Raw genomic sequence first — 11,708 nt, forward strand, 5'->3', positions numbered from 1 at the left:
CCCGCCATTAAATTTAATCGAAATTAAAATTAAAAAATTATATTTCTATCGCCGTCTAACACGTGGACACTCTCGGTGTAGTTGAGAATTGAAAAATTGTCCGGCAAGCCACTTATTCACCTCAAAGTCTGGGTTTCAATCATATTTAAAACTGCCCTCGTATTTTACGGTAACATTCGTGACGTATTTAGTGGAAATCAAGCGCGCCAACACGAAATCACATTATACGAGGGTGGTTTGAAATTCGTATACGAGGGTCGTTTGTTACATTATTTAAATAAAACTTAAAAATGTTGTGGAAAATTAATTACGAATGATTTTATTATTCTTGTAGGGGTTGTGGTGGTCGTAAAAATTCGGTAAAATAATAATTTAGTTCTTTATTACATTAAATTTAAAATTACATGGCCACAAAACATATAATTAACTATCAAGTATGCTAAACTAGTCTAGTTACTTCAGGATGAGGAGAAACGTACTAATAAAACGCGTAGAAAAGAAATATAATACAATAATTCTTATATGAAACAGGTTTTGAAAAATAATTCTAATCGAGTATTAAACTATATGCACATCAAACACGCTTTTATCAATTTTACATTCGCATATCTAGTTTTTGAAAACCTACAAGACGGGAGAAAGTAAGACAAAGTTGTTGGTTGTTTTTTTTTTTGTATTCTAGACTGTACACATTAAGCTGTCAGAAGCCTCATTGTCGCGCAATGTTTAAAAAAAAGAATGTACGCAACAACTTTTGTACAAATTCTATGATTTGTGTTATCTACAATTGTTCATCAAGCTTTCGACAACGTGAAAATACGTCTCGTTGTGATGAACACTTGCATTTCTTTCGTTTTGTCTCAAACAAAAAACATACAAGTGTTCGGATTGTGCCAAATTCGGGTGATTGCAAGCTGGTAAAAAGTAAAAAGACTTTGTACAAAAAGCTTGTTGGTTGAACATGCACTTGTTATATTCTAATTAAGTACAGGGCGACTCTTCTAGGGCCTACATCACAAACTTTAAACTTATTATTTTGCACACACACTGATCCAACCAATAAATTTGATCCAAAATGGCGCCAACTTTGCACATATCTGTCAGAGTTTTGACATATATCAATTTTTTTCTCATTCAGAACATCACAATTCTTCTTGGATTTGTTACCAAACGATTAAACAATCTTCCAAAATTTTTAAACTTGTCAACTGTCAAATTGCAAAGCTACTATGATTTTTTTTATTATTTTAAAAAGATAATCAAAAAATGATTATAGTAATGATATAAAAAATCCGTTTCTCGTGATTTTTTTCAAAAACTGAGATAGGTATAGAACGTGATGATAAAAATTACCATAAATGTCAACTTTAGTTCTATTGCCGTTAAAAAATATGGCCGTCCCATTTTAAAAAAACATACTAGCCTTGAATTTTGACAGTTGACAGTTTTGTAAATTCTAGAAGGCTCTTCAAACATTTAATTATCAAAAAGAAACTGATCAGTCATGTTTTGACAATTGTCAAAAGTATGACAGACTATACGAAAAACATGTCTGTAATTTTTAAAGTTATTTTCGTATTTTGTATTTTGTACAAAAAAATCAGGTCACTGTAGTACAGTAAAAAAAAGTACCAACTTTAACAACAAAAAATTACTTATGGTAATGCCAACCTGACGGCTTTTTGACAATTTTTCAAGTTAGGAAAACGAAAATTTTGCCAGAAAATTGCCATACGTCATAAATAATTTAAAATTGGCGCCAATTTCTAGTAGCTCAGTCATTTTGAGTTCAATCTCTAGCTGCATTATTGAAAGTTTGAAACGTAGGCCTTAAGAGAGAAACGCTGTCACATATTATGGAGGGTACCATACATCTAGCTACACTCTTCCACTGTAAAATTACACCAAGGCAATGTAACTCCACAGCTCGCCTTAAGATTATACAATAAGTGTAAAACATGGACTGGCTGTCATATGCAAAAATTATTACTTATTTCATAATTTTTAGACTTGGAAAATACGTTTTTGCATATGTCCGAATTATTATTATCAGTTGCTTAGTTAAGTACACTGTAATAAAACGAATGGAATGACGTAAAAAATACCAACCTAACCAACCAAACGCAACCAAATCGTTTATTACTCCTTGACTTCGAAATATTTGTAGGTGGGATTTTCGTAGCCATTGATTTGCATATTGGCCACGTGCCGCTCCTCGGGGGTGGCGGCCTGGTCCACCTCCACGAAGCCTTGGCTTTGGGGGGAGCGTGCGGACCTGCGCCGTGCCACCCCCACCCCCACCACCACGGCGGCCATCAGCGCCATGCCGGCGAAGGCGAGAGTGAAGTAAACACTTTTGCCGTCTTTGCTGCCGTACACCTCACGTCGGACTGAATAAGTCTGGAAAAAAATGTGATACATGACGAGGCGAAGCCGAGTGTCGTCCACTTACAGGTTCGCCGTGGCTGATGTCATGCGCCATTGCATGGGCGACTCGGATCACGTCTTGTTTGTGGACCACGGCGGCGACGTCTTCGACGGCTTGCTGGACGGCGGCGTCGTCCACGGCGTCGCGGTGGCTTGTGGTAGGGATGGAGTTGCTCACAAGGTCGAAAGTTGAGCTCCCGGTGGTCGAAATTATTGTTGTCTAAAATGGACAATCAAAAAATCAAGTTTGAAGTTGTCGGCCATTTTTAAATGGCGGACAAGTTCGCTTTAAAACTTATTTTTTCGCAAAAATTACTCAAAATTACCTAGAAATTCATCAAATTGACGTTGTTTAGCTAGTTTTTTAGTAAAATTTCGGTCCAAAATTACCTTTTTTCAAGTTTTATTGAAACTATGTCGGAAAAATATGCTTTTTTTTTCAAAAAAACCCACCCTTTCTTCTGGCAACGACTCATCTTCCATGTCTTCATCATCAAAATTGCTAATCTTCTTCCCTAAAACAGCCTCAACTCTCTTCTTCTCCTCCCTTAATTCCGACCGTTCTTTCTTCCTCTGTTCCTTCCTCTCCTTCTCTTGCAACCTTTGTCGTTCTCTCTCTGCTTGTTTATTTGTAACTTCTGATTTATATTTATCCAAAATCGCAGCTTCAGCTTCAGTTGTCATCGCTAGAAGTGATCCAGGTGTTTCATCTTTTGATCTCAAAGCTTGGATGTAATCATCCATTAATTGACCGATTTTCGTCGCCAATTCTGGATATCTTTTTAACATTTGCATGCTTTGATTAACCGTACGATCAATGTCTGTTAAACGTTCGAGAATGCGCGGTTGTTCACGAGCTGCCGCCTCCAAACTACTTGCCAACAGATGGCGGTAGTGGTTAATAGCATGAGCTCGGTCTTTGTGAAGAGAACGGAGCAGTTTTTCCAGGCATTTCTGCACACGATGGGTCTGCAATCAAATAATTAATTGAATTAATTAAATACAAAACTGAATAACTTTATTATTTTTTTTAAAAGTAATTCAAACCGTAGATATTTCTGAATAAAAAAAAATTGACAGTCACAATTTTGACATATGTCATCGTAAGGGTAAAGCGATAATTTTTTTCAATAGATTTCGTCAATTCATTTAAGAAGATATAAGGTTTGTTATATATTTTTTTTACAAATAAAAATATATATAACTGAAACACCCGGTATATACATATATTTTTACTACAAATTCTGCAAAAAAAATGTGTTTATTATTATTATAATTGTCGAGTCGAGGTTTTACTGTATTGTATCGCACAACCGAGGTTTTACTGTATTTAAAAAAAAATTGCGAAACGAATTGATTCGAATGTAGCCATAAACATGCATTAAACATTCCTTTTATGACTTCAAAATCCATTTGATGAAGTTGATGAAAATGTGCAATTAGAGTTAATAGTTCTAACGAGAGTTGTAAATGAAAATTTTAGTTCTAACTACCTCCATGTGTAGTGTTTCTGTTGCATTTAAACGCGTACAAAAACATTTATTGTAAGGATTTTCCTGTGCTATAAACAAAAAAAAATCACTAAAATAATGTTGGTTGGTGCTGCTGGTTTTGCACCTGTCATGTCAAATTCCAATTTAAAACTGTCAAAAATTTGAGAATATTTTTGGTGTTTTTAGAAACTTAAAAAAACACAATTCTGTCATTTTTTTAAATTATCTAACATGAAAATAACTACAAAATTACTCACATTGAGAGGCGCATCATTCAACGCTTGTGTATAACAAGTCATGGCCTCCTTCTTCCTTTGATTAATATGTGCTAGGACTCTTTGCTGATGCATTGCTGCCAACTGATGTTTCTCAGCATCGCCCTCTTCTTCAAGCGCTTGCACCGTCTGTTGAAACCTCTGCGTCATCCTCTGCTTGAACTCATCAGCTCCACGTGGATCCGTCTGTCTCATGTCCTGATACCTCTCCTCCAGGTCCGACCAATCCTTCATAACCCTTGTAACTTTCTCCCTGTGTGTCTCCTCCAAACGTTCCTGCGCCTCCTTGTAACTCTGGTGCTCGTTTCTCGGATCGAAATGCGTGAAATAGGGGTCTGGGGTCGGCACTGACGTCGTCTTCGCCGTGGTGGTGGTGGTGGTCGTGGTGGTGGATTGTTTGGACGTCGTGCTCGACGGGGTGGTGTCCCAATCCGAGTCGTCGTATTCGTCGTCATCGTCGTCCTCGTCGTCGATGTTGGGGTCGTCGGCGAGCTCGGTGTCGTCGGCGAGGTCGTCCAGGTCGTCCTTGTCGTCGTCTTCGTCCGAAGTGGAGTCATCGTCGTCGATGGTGTCGAAGATGTTGTCCTGGTCCTTTTTCAGGATTGTTAAGTCCAGTGGCTTTTTCGGCTTCATGTTGTCTGGAATTTTTACTTAATTGGCATTTTTTTCAAAACTGTTAGGCGCAGGATCGCGATTTTTCGTTCAAAACGTAGATAATAACACTTTTTTTTATCTTCTGGAGCATAATTTAAAAATTCGGCTGAACAAATCGTTTAGTTTTTTTTTCAGTTTAATGTTGTTTGAAAATTGCGATTTATTAGACGCGAGGGAAGCAAAGTTTTAGTTATGTGGATAAATGTTAAGTGTCTCGAGAGGGAAACAAGTTGTGAAATATGAGTAGTTGGGTTTTGTCTCCGATTGAATTGGATTTTAATTTAGCTAGGTTTTGGGGGTTTACCCAATTTGGAAGTCAATTCGTTAAAGCAATTTGGGGGAGATGGATTGGATCAGTGGCTGAATTTAAATATCTGAGTATCAAAGGAAGAGGAAATTTTTCCAAATGCCCGAATTTATGACTTATAATAATTTTACCCCCTTTTTTATTTTACTAATTACGGAAAAACTATTCGAAAAAGTGGAAGTATTTTGACGTAAACTTATGTAAAATGATCCGGGGAATCGACTGGCGTCGAGAAAATCCCCAAATTCCCAATAGTTTTTTAGTTATGACGCTTTTTTTTTATTTTACCAATTTTTCAAAAACTATTAATCGGAGAAGAATGATTTTTTTTGTAAAAGATAGATAATTAAAAGAGCTTTCCAACGATGGTAAATTTCGTAGGGCTATCTCTGATAGTTTCGGAGTTATTGCCCGATAAAGGTAAAAAAAATCGCAAAAACTGTTTAAAAAATGTCTTTAATTGTTTGAAGGTAGAGTTGTTTTGTAAAGAAATAATAATTTAACAAGCGAAAGACCGGCTTGAAACCGCGTCACAAAAGTAAATATAATTCCGGTCAAAGCTTTTCCATCATAACTCCATTGTGCTTGTGAAGTAAATTGCAGCATGTCACATTTAATGCATTAGAGGCCTTAAACTTTGAAATTACATCGGTTATTATTCTCGAAAAACTCATTACTTGTGTGCTAAAATAAATAAAGTTTTTCTCGCTGACCGCCGCCTATATTTCTGATTCTCATTCAGCTGTAAATTGGGTTTAATTTACGAACGAACGAACGCATTTGTGTCATAAACATACGTCGAATCTTTGAATGGCCGATTATCTACATTCAAAGCATACATAACAGTTGATTAGTTTAACGTCGTATTTGTTCCACAAGGGGTTTGCTTCCTATCACCAAAGCTCTGACGGTGATAAATGAAGCTCATTTGATTTAGAACTAATGCGAATTTGAACTATAACAAGTGGGGGAAAAAACGAAAGAATTATAAATTCATTTTAGAGGGCATGTCTCGGGCAGATTTATCGACTTGAACCACTAATGGAACCGCATATTGACTGAACTAACACTTTTTATGTTTCCAATAGATTGAATTTCGAACCGTTACACGGGATTGCAACCTGAGCGAGCTGTTCGATACCAGTTATTTGCAGTGCTCCTCAAATTCACAAAAGCAGCACCGAAATTCGCAAAAATAATTTTTCAAACCTGTTTTAATAAAAATACAGACTAGATCTATACGAAAATAATAAATTTCCGGACTAATTTTGCAATTATAACGATTGTTCAACGATAAAAATGTGAGTTTTTTTGTGTCCCGTCCGTCATCAGTTTGTAGATTTCTTATTCCTGCTCGCTTTTCAAATTTTAAAAATGTGGCTCTAATTGTAGGTTGCTAACAATTAATAATCTGTAAAAAAATTCACTTCTACTGAATAAAATTTTGTGTCTTTAATTAATAAATATTGTGAAAGTTGCAACAAGTGAAAAATCCGGGCATATGGTGCGAGTCCTCAACGCCAAATTATTGATAAACTCGCTCGAAAACTTCCTAATCCCCTAAACTGTTGAACTAGAGTATCGCGATGTTATCAAGTGTTGAGACTAATGAGAGAAAATAAAAAGCTTCGTCCAAGTTTCGAGAGCTAATTCTTTATTGCGCAAAAATAAAAAAGGAAAAAATTTTATATAACGTATATAAGGTGTGAAAGTTGTGCTTGAACGATAGAAAGTTATTCGCACGGAAGGAAGGAAGGAAACAAAGCGATATAATATGGGGTGTAGTTAGGTAGAAGAACTTGCCTTTGAAGTGTTTGGGACAGCATACAAATTCCACACCACTAAACAAAGAAATGCCACAGGGAAGAAGCATAGCAAACGATCGAAGTTGGAGTCCTCGTTCTTGGCAAGCGTTGCCTGCAGTGGCATTCCAGCGACCGAATGTCCAGCAGTTGCTCTGGTTGTGGATGTGGTCGAATAAGCAGTTTTCGGGCACTAGGAGAGCGTCCGACTGGAACGGACCCTCTGGAACAAGCAAAACAATTTTTTTTTAACTCACTCTAGCAAAGTTTTATGGACTTTTATGTGTCTTTACAACCCACTAGAGTTGTTAAAAGTCCACAAAAAGTCCATATATTCGATTTTTTGATGTTTGATTTTTTCAATTTTCGTCGCAATTTTGGTCGATTTTGGGTACCCGGAACATTTGTCGAGCAATAGCTCCGGAACTATCAGAGATAACCCCATGAAGTGTATTATCGTTGGAAAGCTCTTTGAATTATCTATTTTTTTCAAAAAAGATTATTGTTCTCCGACTTATAGTTTTCGAGCAAATTGCTGATAAATGCAAAAATTGGTGAAATTTTAAAAAATTCATAACTAAAAAACTATTGGGAATTTGACAATTTTCTTGATGCCAATCGATTCCCCGGATCATTTTGCATAGGTATGGATCAAAATAGTTTCACTTTTTAGAATAGTTTAGCCGTAAATGAGAAAATAAAAAAAATTAAAAAAAAGTTAACACCCCCCCCCCCCTTAAAATCTGTCATTTTTTAAAGTGTCTCAAAATCAAATAAAACCGATTCTATCTTATAGATTTTGATGTGCTCTTTCCGATCTAAAAAAGCGTTTTCTCCCAGCTCTTTTAGTTTGGCCGTAATCGGCGTTTGAAAATTGAAAAATTTTTTTGCGAGATATCGCTTTGAGTCCTATGCTATTTTGTAGAGCTTTTTATTCCGGTTGTCCTCGATTTTTCCGTTTTTCGATAACTCTAATAGTTTGGCCGTAATTGGCGGTTGAAAATTGAAAAAAAGCGAAAATGGAAACCTTTTTTTGCGTTTTTCTCGGAAACTGTAAGACTTAGAGCAACGAACAAAAAATCATTTGATAGCGCTTAATTTTCTCTATTTTTTCGATTAAACCCGGAGCCGCTCCGGGCAACGGTTCCGGCTACAGAGGCGATCAAAGTTTTTCACTAAAAAAATTCATAAAAAAAAAACTAAAAGTCGTAGAGCACTGCAGTTTGTTCCATTGAATTCAGCGGCTCATTTTACATATTATATCAATTTTTCACAAGAATTAAAAATTTAAAATTTTTTGCTTAAAATTTCCTGAGTCACTTACCTTCAAAAAGGTGAAAAAAACCTTTTTTTTTAAAACTCGTTCTAGTATCCTTTTATGGACTTTTATATGACTTTACATCCCTCTAGAGTTGTTAAAAGTCCACAAAAAGTCCATATATTCGATTTTTTGATATTTGATTTTTTCAATTTTCGTCGCAATTTTTGTCGATTTTGGGTACCCGGAACATTTGTCGAGCAATAGCTCCGGAACTATCAGAGATAACGCCATGAAGTGTATTATCGTTGGAAAGCTCTTTGAATTATCTATTTTTTTCAAAAAAGATTATTGTTCTCCGACTTATAGTTTTCGAGCAAATTGCTGATAAATGCAAAAATTGGTAAAATTTTAAAAAATTCATAACTAAAAAACTATTCGGAATTTGGTAATTTTCTCGATGCCAATCGATTCCCCGGATCATTTTACATAGGCCAAGCCAAAATAGTTTCGAATAATTAAAAAAATAGAGTTTTTATTAACTTCGTACAACGTATGTATTAACAGTTTTTGTCTTACAAATTACATCCATAGCCCCACACAAATTGAAAGAAGTTTCCCCGAATTAAAATGACGAGTTAATTAGAATTTTGTGTAGAAAATTTGCTCGCGCGAAATTGTGCACCATTTTCCTCCGAATAAAGTCATTACATTGGCAATTTACATTTTCCGTGGCAAAGCTATATACCTAAAAGTTGATGAAAAAACTCTCCGTTCATAAACTCTCTAGATTGTCAATAACAGAACCATTATGTTGGCAAAAATTGAATTCGTTTTCTTAGTGTGATGTCTCGACTGAAGATTTACTGAAATAATTTAATACAGAATGCGGCTTGTGGTTCGGGTAATAAATCCGTGTCTTGGTTACACCACAAGATGACACTGTGCATAATTGTTTATAATTTATCACGAGAGACTGGATTTTTAGCCAGTTTCTAACTTTACTCGTTATTAATTGCTACTGCAGCAAAAATAATAATAAAAATAATAAATTCCACTACAAAAATAAACAAAACGAAACTTTTACACAAATTAAGCTATAAAGAAGTTAATTAAGCGCTGAACCTAAATATTGTTGTTACAAAATTTGTTCGTTTTTCTGCAAGAATTCATCTCAACCTAGAAAATGAACTCGCTGTATGTACTAGGACTTACACAACTAATTAAAATCTACACTGTCGGAATTACATAAATTAGGACTTTTAAACCGAACACCCTATAAATTTTATATTAGTTTTTTTTTTTAACAAAAATATGCATTAAAAAATATATTAGGAAAGTTCAAAGTTATAAGAATATACAATGTATTCAAAAATGGTTGTTCATCAAGTCACCTTTGAAATTTAAATTGTGAATGCCGTCAAAGTGACAGATCCGTCAAAATAACGCAAAAAAGCTTCGAATTCAAAAACAAAAGAATACACAACAACAAAAATCACAGAAATATGAAAAAGTGAGTATTTTTTTAGGCAGTAATTTAAAAAAAATAAAAAAACAAAACACTCACCTAGACACCGGAACGGTTTGACCCATCTGGCAGTCTTGCACTTGCCCCTAGCCTGTGCCCCAGGTGTGGAGCCGGCTTTGCACCAGGAGGCAATCTTCAAATAATGACTGCTTTCGACGATGTTTGTGATATCTCGCTTGGGGTACACCTGAAAAAGATTAATAATGATCGATCGATTGCCCACAAATCTTAATGAAATTCTTCGTCGAAGAAATCAAATCCGATGATATTTGAGTGAGGCGGACTGATTGATTATCCATTATTATTGGCCAGAGAATGATAACAGATGGCTCCGAGATAAATAAGAAAATTATTGGACAGGCACAAGCAAGCAAGCAAGCAATTTCCGTCCAAATGAAAATGTTTGCATTATTCTCTATCTTGTAATTAAATTGTATGAGGGCTTGTGCTAATCGCCACAACTTTGCGACACAAAGGTGTTCGATGGAATTTGAATACGACTGCATTCAATTCACCGAATTCCCCATCCAATTATCTCTGTTATTACACCAAATTTTCACAACTAGGGCCAAAGTTTAAACCAATAACTTACACCGATTACGAGAAAGAAAGACATACTTAATTTTTTCTATAGCACTAATTTTTAGTAACAATTTTTTTTTTCAGATGAGTTATCCGACTTTTCGGTTTAATAAAATCCATACAAATGTTATTTAAAGGAGGATGAAAAGGATTCTAAAAATATTCCCCTTTTTTCGGGTGAGTTGTTTGTGTTCGCAGTTCATGAGCGCGTGAAAATAAAGGGACGTATTTATAAGTGTTCTTAATTCGGTTAAAGTAATAGCGATCGACATATATTTGAGTAACCAATTAAGGATACACGAAATAGGCAGAGCAAAGTTAGGTCTTTGACGGTTCCAAGAGCTGTTCTGGAGCGTTTAATTTAATTTTCAACAGCGCCTAGTTTACCAACTCTACCACATACCATAATTTCCCATTTGTCTTCAACGCACGTTCGGTATTCGCAAAACTGTCATTTCATCCTTCAATCGATAAAAATTGCAATAATTTTTTAGCAAGCAACTTGAAACGGATTCTCTTTTTTTAATACGAATTGAATTTTCGGAACATAAATAACGAGCGAATTTCATTTGAGTTATGTTTCGACAAGTGCTGGATTATGTATGCGAGATAGTTCTCCAAAATGTAATTACACAGCCACATTTTACTCATTGGTGTGTCAGAGGGTGATGTTTCACGTCACTAACACCCAGTATTTATAGCTACTTACAAGCTTTCTAAAACATTTGGTTTTTGGAATAATCGGTGTTTGAAAATTTAAAAAATGTAAAAATTGCTACCATTGATACCAAACGCTTAAAATTATCTATTTTTTCGTCAAAACCCGAAGCCGCTCGGGCAACGGTTCCGGCTACAGAGGCGATCAAAGTTTTTCAACAAAAAAAATCATCACTCGAAAACTAAAAGTCGTAGAGCAATGCGGTTTGTTCCATTGAATTCTACGGCTCATTTTCTGTATTAAACCAACTTTTAACGAGATCTAAACTTTTAAAGTTTTTTGCTAAAAATTAAGATAGGCAATATCTATAGTGGAAAATTTTATTCAACAAAAAAAAATTCATAACTCAAAAACTAAAAGCCGTAGAGCAAAACGGTTTGTTCCAATGAATTCAGCGGCTCATTTTGCGTATAATACCAACTTTTCACGAGATTTAAAATTTTAAATTTTTTTGCTTAAAATTTCCTGAGGAAATACACTTACCTTCAAGAAGGTGAAAAAAAAAATTTTTTTAAACTCGTTCTAGAGTACTTTTATGGACTTTTATATGCTTTTACATCCCTCTAGAGTTGTTAAAAGTCCACAAAAAGTCCATATATTCGATTTTTTGATATTTGATTTTTTCAATTTTCGTCGCAATTTTTGTCGATTTTAGGTACCCGGA

At 35.2% G+C, this 11,708-nt stretch overlaps 1 protein-coding gene and 1 non-coding gene across 2 annotated transcripts in view; both read right to left on the reverse strand.

The window, feature by feature from the left end:
• Positions 1 to 365: 365 nt before the first annotated feature.
• Positions 366 to 11,708, reverse strand: part of LOC135267065 (amyloid-beta-like protein) — a 30,097-nt gene continuing 18,754 nt past the window's right edge. Inside the window, exons 3-8 of the mRNA XM_064358695.1 lie at positions 9,784 to 9,931; positions 6,960 to 7,181; positions 4,178 to 4,833; positions 2,881 to 3,396; positions 2,453 to 2,647; positions 366 to 2,400 (exon numbers count right to left, since the gene is read on the reverse strand). Of these exons, the coding sequence (XP_064214765.1) occupies positions 2,140 to 2,400; positions 2,453 to 2,647; positions 2,881 to 3,396; positions 4,178 to 4,833; positions 6,960 to 7,181; positions 9,784 to 9,931 (1,998 nt within the window). The 3' untranslated portion in view covers positions 366 to 2,139. The remainder of the gene's footprint in view (positions 2,401 to 2,452; positions 2,648 to 2,880; positions 3,397 to 4,177; positions 4,834 to 6,959; positions 7,182 to 9,783; positions 9,932 to 11,708) is intronic.
• On the reverse strand, positions 2,278 to 2,359 carry Mir3897 (microRNA mir-3897). Its single transcript, NR_038757.1, has one exon. It is a non-coding gene; the product is annotated as a microRNA mir-3897 (primary transcript).

Source organism: Tribolium castaneum, chromosome 9 (genome assembly GCF_031307605.1).
Source record: "Tribolium castaneum strain GA2 chromosome 9, icTriCast1.1, whole genome shotgun sequence".
Taxonomy (NCBI): domain Eukaryota; kingdom Metazoa; phylum Arthropoda; class Insecta; order Coleoptera; family Tenebrionidae; genus Tribolium; species Tribolium castaneum.